This window comes from Myotis yumanensis, unplaced genomic scaffold, assembly GCF_028538775.1.
Source record: "Myotis yumanensis isolate MYYU_CA2020_CCGP unplaced genomic scaffold, mMyoYum1.0.hap1 SCAF_10, whole genome shotgun sequence".
Lineage (NCBI taxonomy): Eukaryota > Metazoa > Chordata > Mammalia > Chiroptera > Vespertilionidae > Myotis > Myotis yumanensis.
Window position 1 is genome coordinate 8129959 of NW_027223761.1, and position 19134 is coordinate 8149092.

A 19134-nucleotide genomic window follows, 5' to 3' on the forward strand; every position below is an offset into this window, starting at 1 on the left:
GGCTGTATTTTCAGGGGTCGCGGATAGACAATTTTATTGATAGTTATGAAGAAACAGATTTTAGTTTTATTTTATTTTTAATTATTTTTCTGGTTTCTGTTTCATTGGTTTCTGCTCTTTTTTCTTTTCTTCATTCTGCTTCATTTCCTTCCTTCTGATTTCATTTGTTCTTTTCAAGGTTTTTCAGGTAGAATCTTAGATTATTGATTTGTGACCTTTCCTCAATTATATCATAAGTATTTATACTATTAATTTCCCTCAAGGCACTGCTTTAGCTGTGTCCCATACTTTTTGAATATATTGTGTTTTCACTCATTCAGTTTAATACATTTTCTTATTCCTCTTATGATTTCTTCTTTGACACATGGGTTATTAGAAGTATGCTGCTTTCCAAATATTGAGGAGTTTTCATTTACCTTTTTATTATCGATTTCTAATTTAATTCTTTTGAGGTCGGAGCACATTTTATGATTTCATTCTCTGTGTGTTCATTGAGCTCTGTCTGTCGTGAAGAATGCTCCATATGCCCTTGTAGCTGTGGAGTGCGCTGTGACATGCCCATTAGGTCGGGGGCTTGGTACTGGAGGCATCACGGCCTGAGGTAGAGGGTGATGAACTGAGAGTGGGCCTGTGTGTGTGTCTGTTTTTCCTTTCAGACCCATCAGCTCTTTTATCTATTCTTTTAAAACAATTTTATTCACTTTTCTAACTGATTTTGAAATTAACAGGTTTTAAGAAAATTTAGGAAGCAAAGTATTAAAATTAAAGCCAGTGGAGATTACTTAATGAATACAGGTGGGTAGGTCCTTCAAACTTGTTCATGAGTCATGGTCATTCTTTGGTTTTATGTTATTACACATAAAACGTATTCCAGAAAGATAATATGTAGTCACTTACAGTTCTGTTGTAGTTCCGTAAATAGATTCCATTTATAAACACAAATGAGTCATAGATTTTTATTAGTATAATTCCTTTTGTATAAAGTTTTACTAACATTTTAAGGTAGTTAACAGGAGAGCAAACGGTTTTGAAATTATAAAGGAGAATGATGTACTTAGTGTTCAGCCTTTGGGAATGTCATAGACTGAACATCCCGTGTAAAGATTATTGAAACTGTTCTTGGGACCTCTTTCCTGGTTTTTTCTGAACTGATTGTACTCAATTATTGAAAGCAGACGCTGGCGTACGGGGACATGAACCACGAGTGGATCGGCAACGAGTGGCTGCCCAGCCTGGGCCTCCCGCAGTACCGCAGCTACTTCATGGAGTGCCTGGTGGACGCGCGCATGCTGGACCACCTGACCAAGAAGGACCTGCGGGGGCAGCTGAAGATGGTCGACAGCTTCCACAGGCACGTCGTTGCCGGAGTGCTTATTGCTTGGCTGACTTGTGACTGTTGCCATTTCTTTCTTTTTTATTTATTTATAATTTTTATTATTTTTTTTTTAATAAATAGAAACAGTTTCCAGTGCGGAATTATGTGCCTGCGAAGGTTAAATTATGACCGAAAAGAACTGGAAAGGAAAAGAGAAGAAAGCCAGAATGAAGTAAAAGGCTAGTACCTCATGTCTAATTGATTTAGCATGTCTCTGCTTCCCATGCTAAAAAAAATCAGGAAAGGCTCTGAGTGGGGAAGATGAGCCTGGAGTCATCACAGAGAGGGTGGGAGAAGAGGGCTTTTCAAGGTCTCGCTGCGGCCGGAGAAGCTTGTGCATCCTTAGTCTGTGGTTGGGTGCATCGAGGTGTGCGTTCTCCCTCTGACTCAGCCTTTCCTGTTGGGGGGACATAGGTACCTTCCCACTACTTTCAGGACCGCTGAGCAGGGTGGGCAAGAGCCCGCTCTTCACTCACCTGATGGAGGTGTGAATGCTGCTCTGGCCACTCACTCAAAAACTTGAGCCACAGAACAGAGCAGGTGGTCCTGCTCCCAGGGCGGGGGGAACGGTGCGGGGCTACCATTTCCAGCTGAGCCTGGAGGCTGGCATGGGAGCTTCCTATGGCAAGGAAGGCAAAGGCGTTTCTGATAGAAAACAGGTGGGGCCCGGCTGGCGCGGCTCAGTGGTTGAGCGTCAACCTGTGAACCAGGAGGTCACAGTTTGATTCCCGGTTGGGGCACATGCCTGAGTTGTGGGCTTGAACCCCAGTATGGGATGTGTCATCACTGATGTTTCAGTCTCTCTCTCCCTCTCCCTTCCTCCCTGAAATCAATAAAAACATATTTAAAAAAAAAAAGAAAACAGGTAGGAAAGTGTGAGAAGATGCAGATGTTGGACCGGGAGACCAGAATGCTTTTCTTCGTGGGTTAATTTATTTAATCCTTCCCACGGCTCTGTAAATGCTGCTGTCCCCAACTCTCACTAAGAAAGAAATGGAAGATGAACGTGTTTTGGGGATGATGGCCCATTGGAAGAATAGTCTAGTTGTATTTGAGTTGATGTGACTCATGAGAACAACTGTAAGCCCGCGCTCACACTGTGTGTGTGTGTGTGTGTGTGTGTGTGTGTGTTGTCCTTTATCCAGAAAGGGGCTTTAGAAATTAAATGTGTAAATCTGTCTCTTTTTTTCTATTCATTTTAAATCTTTTTACAATTGACAAAAGCTGTCTTTGAAAGCAGTGATGATCATCTATGTATTTTAGGTATTTTTAGAGCGAATTTAATAATTTATTGCTTTGCATAATGTAAGATCTTCTGCTGCCCCCCCCCCCCCCCCCCAATTCCAAATTCCTAGTATTCTGGAGAATATCTTTATGTTTCTCTCTTTTAAAAGTGGGACAAGAAAAATGGCTTCAGGATCATAAGCAGGAAGTTTATGTTGAATGAGCAAGGCATGCATGTTGGTGCCAACTCCTGTGATGGGAGGAATGTGTTTCAAGTATTCTCAAGTCTGTGTGTGAGTCGAGTTGGCACCTGGTGAGCACTCAGATTCCCGTCTGTCCTTTTGCTTCCGATCCCTGGTCAGTGAGTGGCTGGTGCACACTCAGCAGTGTTTCCTGGCCCGTGGAGCTTTGGCTGAGGCAGGCACTGAAGGATCAGGGCCCATGCAGGATCCCTGGTCCTGGGTTCGGGGGACACATGAGGCAGACGGCCTTCTGAAGTCACTTGTGTCCTGTTGTTCCCTGCAGATGTGCTTGTTTGGAGCAACGATCGCGTGATTCGCTGGGTCCTCTCTATTGGTCTGAAAGAATACGCAAACAACCTCCTGGAGAGCGGGGTGCACGGGGCACTCATGGCCTTAGACGAAACCTTCGATTTCAACGTGCTGGCCCTCCTACTGCAGATCCCCACGCAGAACACCCAGGTAACGCCCGCCCGGCCTCACTCAGTCCGTGTCCCCTCGGCTCTCCTGACCAGGACCTTCAGCGAGTTTCCTAAATGGAGACACAGCTTAAACCCTCCAGCAGCGCAGAACCTCTTTCCCTACCTAACCCGGATGTGGCAGTTCAGATCAGCAAGGCTTGGTTCTTCATTATTTGTGTCCTCTTTCCATGTCCTGTTGCATGAGTCTCACGATAAAATAATGGGAAGTTTTCATTCAGGTCCATATGCTCATGAAAGTCGCATCCATATCCAACCTTACGTGGAAGAGAAATACCTTCCATACCTTCCACGTGCCGGACGGACGGACGGAGGGCGGTCGTTTCTGTGCGCTGCCGCCTGCCTGGTCCTTTCTGACTCGCGGGCTCATTTGAGAGCCAGGACAGTCTTTATTCCTCTGAGAGGATGCGTGTGCTTGGCCAGGACTCCGCCCACCCATGGCGCTCCCCCGGCTGTACCACCCACACACCCTTCCCACTGCAGTTCCTAGAAGCCCGCCTGGGAACCCCACAGGAAAACCCTGATTTGGGGCACTGTCATGGCTCAAGGCAGTCGGAGCTTTTTCAAAGGTTTTTTATTTATTTTGTTTTAGTTTTTATCTTCATTGTTGAAAATATAACGGCTGTCTCCCTTTCCCCCTCCCTCCCTTCAGAGGTTTTTAAACTCTTGGTTGAAAGAACAGCTGTGCTGACCCCTCCCTCCCAAGTGAGACTGAAGTCGAGTGTTTTATCCTTTCAGGCTCGCACTGTCCTGGAGAGAGAGTTTAACAACCTCTTGGTCGTGGGCACCGACAGGCGGTTCAGTGAAGTAAGTTCCAGCCTAATGACTTCAGTAGACTCGTGGCGTGTAGGCTGTGTCTCTGCTAAGTGTGGCGATGTGTTTACTTTAAGTTAAGCTTTGTTCTTAAAACTTTAGGAACAAATGAGCTATTAAGAAACTAATATTTTCAGTAAGATAGGGTTTTTTTTGTTATTTAACTTTTGATAACCCTCAAAAATGTTCATAAAACATTGGTTGTAGCCTAGGAATGGAGTCTATAAGCTGTGTGTTGGGACCATTTGGGGGACTGTTTCGGAAGTACGTTAAACAAAAATGTTAATTTCTCCTTAAACCATGACTCACTTATTCCCACACTGTTATTACTCTCGTCTTCGGGTCTGAAGGAAACTTGAGTTTGAAGCACTTGCTGGCTCCACCCCAGCACAAGACAGAATCCTTACAGCTTGGTGGCTATTTTTAAGACAAAGATACGTCCTCTTGCATAGTTAGGAAGTGATTTTTGCAAGATCAGAAGTGACTCGTGGTGGTGGAGGGGAGGAGCGTCACCAGGTGGCCAGGACAGTGCAGATTTCTGCCCGTTAGGGCCCCGGTGCCAGTGCTGCCCACCACCTCAGTCAGGTTCCCAGTCGGTCCCCGAGGCATGTGGGCGTCAGGAACGGGCGGGATGCATGTGAATGAGAGTGCGGCCGCGAGTCCAGCCATCATTTCAAAGGGCTGAAAACCACTGTTTCCTTGTCCTTTATTTTACAGTCATTTTGTATTCTGTCCTTTACTTTCCAGGACGATGATAAGACCTTTAGGAGAGCACCTTCTTGGAGAAAAAAATTTAGACCAAAGGACGTTCGTGGCTTAGCTGCTGGATCAGCAGAGACTCTCCCTGCAAACTTCCGGGTCACCTCCTCCCTGTCCTCACCCTCCGTGCCACCCAAGAAGATGCAGCTGGACGGTACGTTGACGCTTGGTGGCTGGAGTGTGGGTAGTGATGGAGCACGGCCTGTTTAATCTGTTACGAGGCATTTCAGTACTGTTGCATGCCCCGGCTTAAATGTTTTAGAATTAATCCTAACATCTGTTTATAAAAGTCTAACAATAGGAAATGTTTTATTTATGTTCGTGTCTGGTTGAATATTCATATTCTTCCAACGCATGATGCTAAGCACTGCGTGTCCTCCGTGTAGATGGACATCCGTGCGTGTGAAGACGTGGGCATGACAGGCAGCACTAGAATGCGCTGTAGCAGCTGTGTGGTGGCTCTCAGCCCACAGCACTTACTCCCAGGACCTCTCTCCACACTGGGCAACGTCCAAGTCCACCTAACAGCAGTCTGCACCCTGGGAGGGCTCCCTTTCTGTTCTTCCCTGTCCCTGCTGGGACCCGTCCACGACACTGCCTGTCACAGAAGGATGGAGACCTTGCGGGCCTGGGGAGTCATCCCCAGACGGGAGCCGGTCCTGCTGACTGCGCTGCCCCTGCAGTCCTGGTCTCAAATCAGGCCTCGGACAGCCACTGTGCTCTGCCTGCTCGACGGCAGGCACTGCGCCTGCTTCCCCATCTGTGACACGGTCGTGCAGCGGGTCTTCATCGGCCTGATGCAGTGGCCAGAGGAGTGGTCCCCATACAGCTCGCAGTGTGTGGGTGGCACACGTCAGTATTCATGCTCCTGTGACAGGTGGCTCTTCTCGTTTCTGAAGTGGGGGCCGAGGGAAGTTGGAAAGGGCGCGATGTGGTTTTACTGTTTTTCATGTTACTAGCCCTTCCCATAAGAGGGTTTAGAAGTTTTGTCTCACTTGCCTATGTAAAAATCAGAGAAAAGTGCATTTATATAAATAAGGCCTTTGCTAAGCTGGACACTTTTAATGAGGATGGCTTGTAGGGAACATTGTTATTATTTTTTATTTTGTCAGTAGGGAGAGAGAAACATAGATGTTAGGCACATCAATCTGGTGCCTTCCGTACGTGCCCTGACCAGGGATCGAGTCCATCACCTCTCGACGTGCAGGATGGCGCTCCAGCCAACCGAGCCGCGGGCCAGGCTGCAGGGCAGCCTTCCTGTTAGAAAGCGACGTCTCTCTAAGTAATATGCTTATCGGGGGAAGCCAGGAGCTTCTTAAACAGTCACACTTTTCTTTAAAGGAGCACGCAGATAATTTTCATAAGTTTTAATTTGGCCTTTGACTTATTAAACAGCCTGGATGCTTTCTTATTTTCCTCATTACACCTTTTCCTTAATAACAGCAATATTGAGATTAGAGTTTAGATGAATTAAAACTATTTCTAGAAAAGGTATAGGGAGCATGTTATATGGGAAGACGACTTTCTACCCTGTATGGTAACTAAGGCATAAACCTGAATAAATGGGCTGTTTTAATGGCTGTTGAAATGAGGGCGTGTAAGATGAATTGCAGCAGGTTTGCTGGCACTTGGAATTGGAAGGATTTATAAGCTTGTCCATTCTCTGCAGCAGCACCAGCTGTCTTAGCATCCTTCCTGGAACCTTAGCAGAATGTTACTAATGTGTTCCTGGTGGAAAACCAAAAATGTGTAATTGGGAACCTTGAATATCTGCTACATACTTTTGAACATTTCTTAGATTTGCAAGGAAGAACTGGGGCTTATCTCTTGGCCATGCAGTGTGCTTCTTAACCAAAAAGTCTGTGGTGTGCGCTGTTTCCCAGAGAAACTGACAGTGGCTTCAGGTCCTTCGATAAGTCATTGTCCTCTAGCCACCCCCCGAAACCACGCCCCTGGGCCCCTTCCTGCCCTGAGGCCTCCCTGGGGAGCAGCCCGTCCTTCGGCAGGCGGGACGGAGAGGGTGCTGGGAGGTGGGCATTGGACTCTGGCCTCCCCCCCCAGTGGACTGGTAACAGCTCAGTCACTGCTGGGCTTTCCCCGCCTCCTTACGGATGCAGCGTTTAGGGTGGAAAGGAAAATCCAGTTGCTCTCTTTTCTGGACGCTTAAGGAGAAAGTCATCACGTTAAGTAGGCGTGCACATAGATGTACGTGGTGAAATTGTCACCGATGCAGCGACGCTGTTTGGGGGTTAACTTGCAGTGACTGCAGGGCTGCTTGGGAGACGCAGAGACACTTAGGGCACCGCAGTTGGTGACACGTAGATTCCCTGGCCCACCACGTCCCCCTCTGGAAGGCTCCCTGGGACCCTCATGGTCGCGGTGGCAGGTGTGCAAGCGTGTGTGCCAGTGCCCTCGTGTGACGCCCACACTAACTGCACGCTGTGTTTGCATGCTTCTTCCCGGGGCGTCGCGCAGGCAGTGTGTCAGGAGCGCAGAGGTTGGATTCCGCCACAGTCAGGACTTACTCCTGCTGACGCCTCCTGTGGTGAGTAGAGCAGCATCCTGCAGCCGGTGCTGAGGCAGCTCAGGCCTGGAGAGCCCACTCCAGGCCCTTAAACCTGGAGAGGCGCGGCCTCTGCGCCACGGAGGTGGCTTTGGTGCTGTGTGCTTGCCCTTGGCCACGGGAGCCAGCACGTCCCCATTCTTTAAGGGAGCAGTGTACTCCCGCTGTCTCTAAACCTAAGAAAGCTGGCTTCTTCTAAGTGTCTGCTAACGTCCTTTTCAGAGTGGGGAGGCAGAACACAGCAGAAAAGAGGAACCCGGCTCTTAGCTGGCGGTGGTTCAGAGTGCCAGGCACTGGTCCCTGCACACTGTGCGTGTGCCGGCGTGGCCCCAGGTCTTGGTGCTAGCCGGCTGTCACACACATTCCTGGTGACAAGCCCGAAAGAAGTTTCATGACTCTATACCGTGCTGTGACACTTGCTGATAGCCTTTCAATGTAGAGACTGGTTTTAAAAACAGAATTGCATGGCCATCACCAAGATCAGTTCCTGAGGGACATACCCTTGCGGGGGTGGGGGGGGGGGGGGAGCTGGGGGGCAGCCCTTGTCACCACTCTGAGGGCTGGATGGAGGGGCTCCGTTCGGTTGTCATCTCTCAGCTGGATTATTTGATTGGTTTTGTCACTTTTTTTAATACACTTTTATTGATTTTATCTTTAAATATATTTTTATTGATTTCAGAGAGGAAGGGAGAGGGAGAGATTGAAACCTCAATGATGAGAGAGAACCACTGATTGACTGCCTCCTGCACGCCCTAATGGGGATTAAGCCACAACCCAGGCATGTGCCCTGACCAGGAATCAACCATGGCCTCCTGGTTCATAGGTCAATGTTCAACCACTGAACCACACTGGCCAGGCTGCTTTTATTGGTTTTAGAGAGAGATCTATGTGAGAGAGAAACATCAGTCACTGCCTCCTGCACGCCCCCTGCTAGGGATCGAGCTTGAAACTGGGCAAGTGCCCTGACTGGGGACCAAATCGGCAGCCTTTTGGTGCACAGGACGACGCTCCGTCAATTGAGCCACACTGATCAGGGCTTGTCATTTTTTTTAAAAATTCGCAACTTTTAGACGTGTGCCAAAATAAAGTCAGTCAAGAAATTGTCTCACTGATACACACAGTCCTTGATGTTTTATCCAAATTCTTGAGCAGCTGGAATGCAGGCTGTGGGAAGGCGGGAGCCCGGGGGTGGGCATGGAGGGCAGTGCCTCCCGTGGATGGTCTCAAGACTGCCTTTCTGTTTCGTTTGCAGCTTACCCACACTACTTCTACAGGTGACTCTGCAGCCGTGAGCCCTGCAGAGACGGCCTTTTAGAACTCGATGGACTCTTCCGTCTGTCAATACTTGTTATATGGACCTGAGATATTTTATTACAGAGTTTTTAATCAGTGAAAATTTCACAAGTACCATAAAGAAAATATTTTAGAATCTAATGTTTCTTATATTTATGTAAACTTATGCCTTCATTTATACAGTTACTTACTTTTTCATGTGTATCTGGGCTATAAATGTCCTATCAGACCAAGTCATGTCCCTATGTCTAATTTTAGTCTCTTCAACGAATGTACTGTAATGCTTGTATGTAAAAATCCTGTGAACAAATGTAGGGCTTTTGTAAATTATGCATTTACTGTAATTATCACTGTTTAATTTTTTGATAATAAGCCACAGCAAAGAAAAGACTTTCACTGGGTCTGTGAAGTTGGCCTGACACCGTGCGGTGGCCTCTCCGAGCTGCACAACAATCCCTGTGAAATAGGCAGATGTTTCCAGCAGTCCCTGTTGGAGTTTAATGACTGACCTTGCTATACTTTTATAGCAAGAAATGCTTCCTTCTGCTGCGAGAATATGCCTGGGTTAGACATTTGGACTGAAAGGACGAATCAGAACACTACGAACTCCTGGGCCCGGCTCAGTGCTTTGTAGCCTCGTCTCTGTGGACTGGAGACGTCTTCAGTGATGGCCAGAGCCGTGAGCTGGGGACAGCTCTCTGCTGGACAAGAAAAAGCAGGTGGGGAGCCTCCGGCTCTGCCCCGGGAAGGCGCTGGCACCCCCACACGAGGACCAATCACGGCGGCCACACGCACATCGCAGAGACGTGGGTGCAGAGATGACGCACGGGCTCCTGAGAATAATGCTGCGCAACTAATAAAGGCCTTATTTTTCTTACTTAGAACATCGTTTTACATTTGTTTGTAAACTTGTTTAAAGAATGGACCCAGGCGTGCATTTTTTAGGTTTGATGATGTAGCCATTTTGGACGGTCTGAGTAGCCAGGGGCCCTTTTTTAATGGCACGTGGCACAGCCAGCAGGGGCTGCGTGCGGATCACGGTGCATTATTTATTCTGCAGCCGCTGCGGAGACAGAAGATGGCGTGTCCCGACATTCGCTCTCGGCTCCAAGCGACTTGGACAGTTGGCTGTGGCCCTTCTGTTTTTCTAGTAACCCTTTGTGAACGTCCCTATTATGTAACAGTATGTACAGTCCACTTTGGAACTCTTTTTATCACAGTGTTATTTATTGCTTTCTTTCAATAAAGCATTTCCCACTGCCAGCGGGCGTGGGTGGCCTGCCCTGTGCGCCTCAGCTCTGGGCCTTGTCCTCCCTTGGAAAACTATGACGGAAGCCAGTGGGGAGGCTCGGGAGTCGTCCGAAGGGGGGCCAGGCGGTCCCTGCCCTTGCCCTGGAGGCCGAGATGACCTCGCCCGTCCTCAGGGGAACCAGTACTGGGAGGACCAGGGCACAGGGGACTGAAGCAGAGTGGAAATGTGGGCTCATGTCAACAGTCCGCAGGCCCAGACCCGAACAGACAAAGCCCCGGCCCAGCCCCGAGCAGCTGGAGCCAGTCCCAAAGGGCAGTAAGCACCTGGGGCCGCAGAGCTTGTGCTGTTAAGGAATGTTCTTCATTGATTCCTTATAGGAGTAGAGAGACAGGCTCCAGTCTCCCAGAGCTGAGCCGAGAGTAGCCCCAAAAAGCCAAGCTGACCCCAAAGAGCCCACCCAGCCTCTCTCCCAAGAGCCCGGCGCAGCCCTGAGCATGCTCTGCTCCTCCAGCAGCCCCAGGGAGCCAGCCTGTGTCGGAGCGATTTGCACAGGCGCATCCCCCTCGACAGTCAGTGGCCCTCTCAACCTCCGGCTCTGAGGCCCACTGGGCTCACTTAAGGGTCCTTTCCTGGAAGGCAGTCTTGAGGAGATCAGGGCTTCCCCACTGCCCGGTCAATTTGGTGGTCATGGACTCTAGACTCTCAAAGGGATCTGATCCTTTTGAACAGCGGTCACCAGCCTGCGGCCCGCAGACCACTGTGGTCCACGAGGTCTGACAGATTGGTGACCGCTGCTTTTGAATGTTGCACGGCCCTAGAAATAATCCCTTCTGAGGAAAGGATTTTTGCTCCTGATTACAGGAACACTATAGAAGGTTTGAAACTGTGTGTTTATTAAGCCGGGTAAAGCTGGTGTACACGGAAATCAAACCAATCCACGGCAGCTGCTGCTCTCGGACAGGCCCATGATGGGAAGTCAGAAGAAATGGGGGGAGGGGTTTGGAATGAATGCCTGTTCCCTGCAGGCCAGTCTGATGCTCAGACCATTCAGACTCACGGTAGGTTGTCACTGCCAACACAAGCACACAGCCTGTGATGTGTCAATGTACTGCATGACATCACTAAAGACTGGTCTCGCCCTGGCCAGTTTGGCTCAGTGGACAGAGCGCCGGCCTGCGGACCAAAGGGTCCCGGGTTCGATTTCAGCCAAGGGCACGTACCTTGGTTGCAGGCTCCTCCCCGTCCTGGGCCCCGGTCGGGGCTCGTGCAGGAGGCAACCAATGTGTTTCTCTCATTGATGTTTCTCTCTGTCTTTCCCTCTCCCACTCTCTAAAAGGTCAATGGAAAAACATTCTCAGGCAAGGATTAACCAATAACAAAAAGACTGATGCTTGCCTCAAGTCTAGCCTAGCCTTGGAGCCTCGGAGAGACAAACCAAGCTGGGAAAAGCCAGCCAAGTCCCAGAGAGCCAACCCAGCACTGAAGAGCTGAGCCTTCTACCCAAGGGCCAAGCCTCGTCCCCAAGACCGAGCCTAGCCCAAAGGGACAACCTGCCTCATAGCCCCGCCTAGTCCCGAAGGGCCTCGCCTGGTCAGGAACAGCAGAGCCGGTCCTGAAGGGCAGAGCCTAACCCTAACCCTACCTCAACTCTTTCATGTTGTAGGATGTTTTCTTCCGTCCCCATCGGCAGGACCCACTCCATCCCAAGCACGTTTTAACTCCATCTCACCCTCCCCTGAGAAATGCTGCTGAAAAGGAAGGAAGGAGGGGTGGAGAGAGATGCACAAATCCGGCCTCCCCGGCTCCTGGTCTCACCACGGGAGCCCAATTCAAACACTGGACAGTGGGGACCAGCCCCCTCCCGTTGGGTACGTTACTGGGCAGCCAGGCTCCGCACACGCCCATCCCTGCCTCACATCCGCCCTTCGGTTTCACCGTCCAGCTCTGGAAGGTTCCCTCCAAGGCCGTCTCCACTGTCCGTCTCGTCTGTCTCTGCCTCTCTCTCTGTACCTATCTCTCAATTTCCGTGTGTGTGTGTGTCTTTCTACCTCTGTCCCTCTCACTGTGTCTGTCTCTCTGTCCCTTCTCTCTCTGTGTCTGTCCCCATCTCTGTCACTGTCTCTCCCTCCCTCCCCCTGTTTCTGTGTCTCTCTTTACCTCTCTCTGTCTCTGCCTCCGTCTGTCTCTCTGACTCTCCCCCGAGGGTTCTCTCTCTGGAGTTGGTGCCCATGTGTCTCTCCCCACTGGCTATGGTAGCTCTGTGCTCAGGGCCGGGTCTCTTCCTTGCCGGCCACAGAGGCAGGCTCAGTCCTCCTGCCGCCCCCTTTTCAGCCCAAGTCCACAGTGTGTCCAGGGCAGCGAGTTGTCCCACGGCCAGAACAGCCCCAGCACCGAGACTCCCGCAGTGACCCCGGCCGTGCGGCCCGCTGGGGCTCTGGGCCAGCAGAGGGCGCCATCTGGAAGGCGGCCAGTTACCAGCAGCTCAGCCACCAACAGGCAGCTGTTTCCTCTGCTGAGCACGTGTGCATCTGTGGAAACTCACACGATATTCCTGAAAGGATGAGACTCTGTCCCTGCACGTGCCAAGCTGTTCCTCTACCTTCATTCCTCGGGCGTCACTGGGCGTCCCCGGCTCAGCATCCGCGATGCAGCAGGAGCACAGGGGGCCAACCCTGCAACCCTGGGGCTGTTGTGATAGTGTACATGCATGTGTGCACCTGTGTGATTGCGCACCTGTGAGACTGGGCATGTGTGCATGTCTGAGTGTGCACATGTATGAGTGTGTGCATGCACGTGAGTGCACAGGTCTGAGAATGTGTGCGCATGCACGTGTGAGTGTGTATGCACCTGTGTGCCTACATTTGAGAGTGTACGGACGTGTGAGTGTACATATGTGGTGTATGTACAGACACAGGTATGTGGTGTGGGTGTGTAGCTGTCTATGGTTGTGGGGTGTATCTGTGGGTACATGTGTGCAGGTATTGTGTGTATGTGTGTGTGTGTGCGTGCACGCGCACGCGTGTACGTGTGGGTTTTGTGTATCTCAAACCTAGCCTAGGAGGGACTTCTCTGGTTTCTAAGGAGAGTGGGGAGCCTGGTGGGTGACGCCTATGAGGGCGTGCCGGGCATCCCACTCCAGGGGCATAAGGGAATCCAAACCCCCTAACAAAATACGGGTGTCTGTGTTCCCTCACCCGCACGCTGACCCCAAACTGCCGGAGGTAAATGTCCTCCCGGAGGATCGGCTCTGCACCCCCAGCCTGGGACACGGATTCCACGTATGGACAGAAAAACACCTCCCCACACGGACGCTCGGATCTGAAGGGTATAGGAGTCCCAACTATCACTGAGACAGAGACAGAACAAGGAAAACTCAGACGCACAGCGAGAGGCTGGGGCGTGGGGCTCAGGGGCAAAACCCTCTGGAAACAGGAAGCACAGACCAGATGCCGGGGGGATGCAGCTACCAGCACCCCAGAGAGGAGCTGGGGTTCCAGTTCCCACTGAGAACCTTGTCGGTGTGGGTGGCGGGAGGACGTGACAGACGAGACCAGCACAGAGAAGAAAGCAGCCACCAGACAGAAGACAGCCGTGCTATTATAAACATGTACAGACACATATAAATAAAACAGAATTAAGATGGAAAAAGGGGAAGATTTTACATTGACAAAAGGTAGCATCCTCCAAAAGACACAGTGTGGGTCACACAGCTAAACCCTCACCGGAAACCACCTTAACAGACCCGGCGTGTCGTGAGGGCGCTCAGACACCGACGAAGCGGGAGGAAAACGGAGACAGGGGTGCCGGTTCAGGGTCACCCCGGCGGCCAGGTAGACCTTGTTTAGGGCCACCAGGCAGTCCCCGCGAGCTCCCTGCACGGAGCGCAGCCGTGCCCCGTACAGCGCAGCAAGGTGTCCGGTCGGTTCCCAGGACACTTAAAACTTCCTAAACTTTCTGGTGAAAGAGGAAACGACATCTTAGACCACAGGCTGCTGAGTCCTCTCAGCATAGCCTCCAGGCTTTGGGGGGGGGGGGGGGAGGGTGAAAGCAAAGGGTCAGGCACGGGAGTCACCCGGCTGCAGGGAATTAAAGCACAGAAGCGCTCAATAAAACCCAAAGCCAGGTTTTGAGAAAGAAATGAATGCAATTATGATAAATGAAAAAGACGAAGGGAAAATAATGGCAGAGGCTTTAAAAGTTAAACAGAACCTGGTGTAGTACTGATACCTGTAAATTAGAGCATCTCGATGAAACTGATAATCTTCTAAGGCAGTGGTTCTCAACCTTGGCTGCACATTAGAATCACCTGGAAATCTTTTTAAAATCCTGATCTCTGGGCCTCATCCTCCATAAATTCTGTTTCTTTGTTATGGGGTGGGGCCACAACATTAGTCACAAAGAAACAGAATTTCCGGAGGATGGGGCCCAGAAATCAGGATTTTAAAAAGACTCCCAGGTGATTCTAATGTGCAGCCAAGGCTGAGAACCACTGTTCTAAGGCATACGGGATAAATGGGCTTGTTTACCCCCAGGTATTTTGGGGCACTTCCTACGAGCCAGGCTCTGATGTAGGTGCTGGCATTTCAGCTGGGGATTGACAGACAGACAGACAGACAGGAACCCCTGCCCTCGGGGTTCTAATAGGGACCCATGAGCAGCAGAAAACTGGAACAACAACCAGGAAGGCATGCAAGGTGCCGTAAGCCCGCCAATGACACCTGGGAACCTGCAGAGCAACCTCCGTGCATCACCGAGGACCACACAGGGCCCCTCTGCACTGTGTTTTCTAGGCCCTGAGCCAGGCGAGAGCTGCCCATAGCCTGGGAGCAGAGCCCGGCACGGCCAGCCTCCCACTGCAGCCCCCGCATCCGCACCCTCGGTCACACACAGTCCCCGTCACACACAGTCCCCGTCACACACTCACACTCACACTCACACACAAAAACGTCCTGTAAATGTAGAGAGACAACCTCAGGGCAGCAGCATACAGAAGGGAGAGGCAAACACTCGGTTTCCCAGTTCACTTTAGTGACACAAACCACCCACAAAGCAGGCGATGCTGAAATGGCCGACGGCCGCGTCCCCTCCCCGAGCTCCGCGGGTTTTGTGGTTTGGAATTATGTCAGCTACGTACCCGTGGAAGCAGAGAGTGCCGTCCTCGCGTTTGCCTGAATGAACCGCGAGCACACAGGCTGCGGCGAGGGGGTGCAGCAGCGCCTCGGGGTCGAGGTCGGGAGCCAGGCACACAGCGTGCCGCGTGCCTGTTAACACCGCTCAGCACTGACAGCTCACAGGTGAGGACGCTCTGTGAATCGGGAACGCAGAGACCGTCCTTAACTGCGTGCGGCTGGAGACCTGCAGCGACGCTCCTGTTTATTTGTTAAATGTAGACGCATTCCATTAAAGTCTGCCCTGAGTCACGGACAGCAAACCTGGGAGAGCTGACATCCCAACACTGTCGTCTCATCTATAAACAGGGTTTATCTCTCTGTGATAATCTTTCTTTTTTTTTTTTTCAATCCTCACTCGAGGATATGTTTTTATTGATTTTTGGAGAGAGGGATAGAGAGAAACATCAATGGGTTGCCTCCCATACACACCCCGACCGGGGATGGAACCACAACCTTTCGGTGTCTGAGACGACGCTCTCACCAATTGAGCCACCCAGCCAGGGCTTTAGGGATAATCTTTAGATTTCCTCCAGTGTCATCTCTTTCCCCACAGTGCCCTCACACATCTCCTGCTGAATTAATCATTATTTGACTTTTCTGATGCCTTTGGTATCAGTTTCCAAATTCTATTTCCAGTGGTTTGACTGATTTCTGTATATTGATTCTCTTTATGGGGGTTAAATGTACGTAACACACAGTTTCCATCTTAGCCAATTTTAGGTGCACAGCTCGATGACGTTAAGCACCTTCACATTGTGTGCAGCTGTCACCACTGTCATCTCCAGGACCTTTTCATCACCCCACATACAAACTCCATCCTCTGTATATTGATTATCAACTAGAGGCCCAGTGCACAAAATCCGTGCACGGGTAGGGTCCTTCGTTCCACGCCGTCCCCTGGTGGTCAGCGCACGTTATAGCGAGCGATCAAACTCCCGGTTGGTCGAACTCCTGAGGGGACACTTTGCATATTAGGCTTTTCTGTATATAGATAGATGATCATTGTATTCGTTTGCCAAGGTTGCTGTAACAAAGCACCACAGCCCAGCAGCTGTAATGACAGACACTCACTGTCTCTGTCCTGGAGGCTGGAGTCCGAGATCCAGGTGTCGTAGGGCTGGTTCCTTCTGAGGCCTCTCTCCTTGGCGTGAAATGCTGGGGGGAGGACCCGTGCACTGCATGTCACTAACATCCAGGTGGGTGTCCCCAGCCCCACCACTCCCCAGGGCACAGCCACCCCCCACCCCAGCCCCACCCCCGTCTCCGACGGACAGAAAGCTAGGACTTGGCTGGGACCTCACCCCTGGCTCCAATCAGTGACGGGGCCCAGCAGGAGGACCACCTGATCCGAGTTAGGGATTTCTGGCTAGCGATTAGGTGGGTGATCGTTTGAGTAAACCGCGTGGTTTACTTGACACACCAGCAGGCCCCACGGCACTGTGCTCAGCTCTGAGTCGGGCAGACTGCAGTCTTCCTGTGGCAGGTGGCGTGATTCGAGTGGGTCCCTGGGAAACCCCCAAGCACGAGCCCTGAGTGTCCCTCAGGTCTGTGTGCCCCTCCTGGTGGGGACAGCTCTCACCCTGCAGGGCAGCCCCTGCCTCCCACCCTTTCTATTAGAATTCAAGTGCGGGCCCTCAGTTTGATGGATGACTTGTGACTGTCCCTGGGCCCAGGACACAAAGGCCCGGAGTCCCTGAGGCCCCCACCCGCTCCATCTGGCCTGACTCTGGGGAGACTGACCGCGGCACCGGGACGGGCTCAGCGCCCCGGCTGCTGTCTTTGCTGCCTTTGTTCCTCCTCTGAGACCTGGGCTGTGGGCTCCTACCCCACAGGCCTGTGGGGTGGCTGGGGCCTGGTGGCGACCATGGGCACTGGCTGGGCACTGGCTGGAGGGCCTCTCAGGTGGGGAATCAGCTGCCTAGAGCCCCGTAGCCTGCCATCCAGGTGGGGGGCTTTGGGACTGCTGCCCCTGGGGCAAGTCTGTCCGCATCCCACTGGCCCCCCTCCCACAATCTCCGCCCTTCACTCCGAGTCCTCTTAGCTGACTCCCCCGCTTGTCCTGATGCCCGGCCCCCTCCTACCTGTGAAATCCTGAGGTGCCCCGGGCTGAGTCTGACTGAGGTCCTGCCCCACCTGCTGCTCACTGCCCAGGGTCCCCCAGCCTCACCTCGTCAGTCCCTTCCTGCCGTCCAGCCCTGCTGATGCTCCCCACCGCCTGGGCCCCCCTCTCCTTCCCAGGTGCATGCCCATCTCCAGGCTCAGCTGTGGGAAAGCAGGAAGGACAAGCATACCATCTGTGCACCGGGGCGCTGACATGCTGGGCATCCGTGCAAATGAGAGCTCTCTCCGCAGCGCGCGGGAAGGCAGGCTGTCGGAGCTGATCCTCGCAGAGGAACCCTCATCTCGCTCAGGGGAGTTCCGCAAACACATCCCAACTGACAGTCAGAACCAGCAGAGGACGGAGGCCTCGCCACACAGGCGGGGACACACCTACTGGAACGGGGCCCCACGCCTCAGAACGCTGGAGTTGGTAAATCCACACCGTGCGTGCGTACGTGCGTGCGTGCCCTGCGCCGTGCGTGTGTCCTACGTTGTGCGTGTCCTACGCCGTGTGCGTGCGTGCGTGTGTGTGTGTGTGTGTGTGTGTCCTACACCGTGCATGCCCTGTGCCGTGCGTGTGTCCTACGTTGTGCGTGTCCTACGCCGTGTGCGTGCGTGCGTGTGTGTGTGTGTGTGTGTCCTACACCGTGCATGCCCTGTGCCGTGCGTGTGTCCTACGTTGTGCGTGTCCTACGCCGTGTGCGTGCGTGTGTGTGTGTGTGTGTGTGTCCTACACCGTGCATGCCCTGCGCCGTGCATGTCCTATGTCGTGCATGCCGTGCGCCGTGCGTGTGCCCTAAGTTGTGTGTGTGCCCTACACCGTGCATGTGCCCTACACCTTGCGTGTGTCCTATGCCGTGCGTGCCCTGAGCCTTAGGCGTTCCACCGTGAGGTTTAAAATAAATGTATCTGGCCCTGGTCAGGGCATGTATTGGAGGCAACCAATTGATGTTTCTCTCTCTGTCTCTCCATTCTTTCTAAAAATCAATGGAGCCCTAACTGGTTTGGCTCAGTGGATAGCGCCGGCCTGTGGACTCAAGGGTTCCAGGTTCGATTCTGGTCAAGGGCATGTACCCTGGTTGCGGGCACATACCCAGTAGGGAGTGTGCAGGAGGCAGCTGATCGATGTTTCTCTTCCTCTCTGTAAAAAATCAATAAAATATATTTTTAAAAATAAATAAATGGAAAAATATCCTTGGGTGGGGATTAACAAAAAATAAAATAAATAGAATTTATCTGGAATGAGTCCCTATTGTGCCCCTTGGTTCGGTGCCAGTCCCTTGGATTTCAGCTAGCCTTCCGTTACATTGTAAAGTCTCTTTACAAATGAAATGTTGAAGGCGTTGTTGTACACGAAGGAAGCCTGCCATGGCTCTCGATTCCATGCACGTGAAGTTCGAGAATGGGGTCTGGGTGCTGGACGCCAGACAGCGTCTGTTGGGGCGCCGGGGCCTGGGCAGCGAGATGCGTCCGTTCATCAGAATTCACGAAATCACATTCACCGAGATCCTTGCACGTCACTGTTGGTGACTTTTCCCTCAGTCACAGGCCAGTGATCTGAACGGAGAAGCAGGCTGCCCTGTCTTTGTCACGGGCAGATGGCACCCCTCCCTCGGGACAATAAGACAGGAAGAAAAATTAATAACTGGCAGATTCGACTCCCACGATAAACACACTAGACCCCCAAAGTGACCCCCCTCCCAGGTGTCAGGAACACTAGGAAAAACACCGAGTTTCGGTCTGTGAGACAAACGTCAACGTGTTGAAAGGGTCGGCATCGCAGCAGCGTGTTCTCGGGAAGGTGACCCGGAAACTGCCACGAAGTGACCCGGAGAAATGGGGGGTCACCCCCCGCCGGCCTTGCCT

At 51.8% G+C, this 19134-nt stretch overlaps 1 protein-coding gene across 8 annotated transcripts in view; it reads left to right on the forward strand.

Moving 5' to 3' along the window:
• Positions 1–10027, forward strand: part of PPFIA1 (PTPRF interacting protein alpha 1) — a 57418-nt gene extending 47391 nt beyond the window's left edge. For 6 of the 8 annotated variants that reach the window (XM_070427717.1, XM_070427722.1, XM_070427718.1 and 3 more), the window contains 7 exons: positions 1176–1351; positions 1457–1554; positions 3125–3300; positions 4056–4124; positions 4878–5043; positions 7365–7434; positions 8705–10027. In XM_070427717.1, the coding sequence (XP_070283818.1) occupies positions 1176–1351; positions 1457–1554; positions 3125–3300; positions 4056–4124; positions 4878–5043; positions 7365–7423 (744 nt within the window). In that variant the 3' untranslated portion in view covers positions 7424–7434; positions 8705–10027. The remainder of the gene's footprint in view (positions 1–1175; positions 1352–1456; positions 1555–3124; positions 3301–4055; positions 4125–4877; positions 5044–7364; positions 7435–8704) is intronic. The other 2 variants (XM_070427719.1, XM_070427725.1) reach the window with 1 other exon arrangement.
• Positions 10028–19134: the final 9107 nt, after the last annotated feature.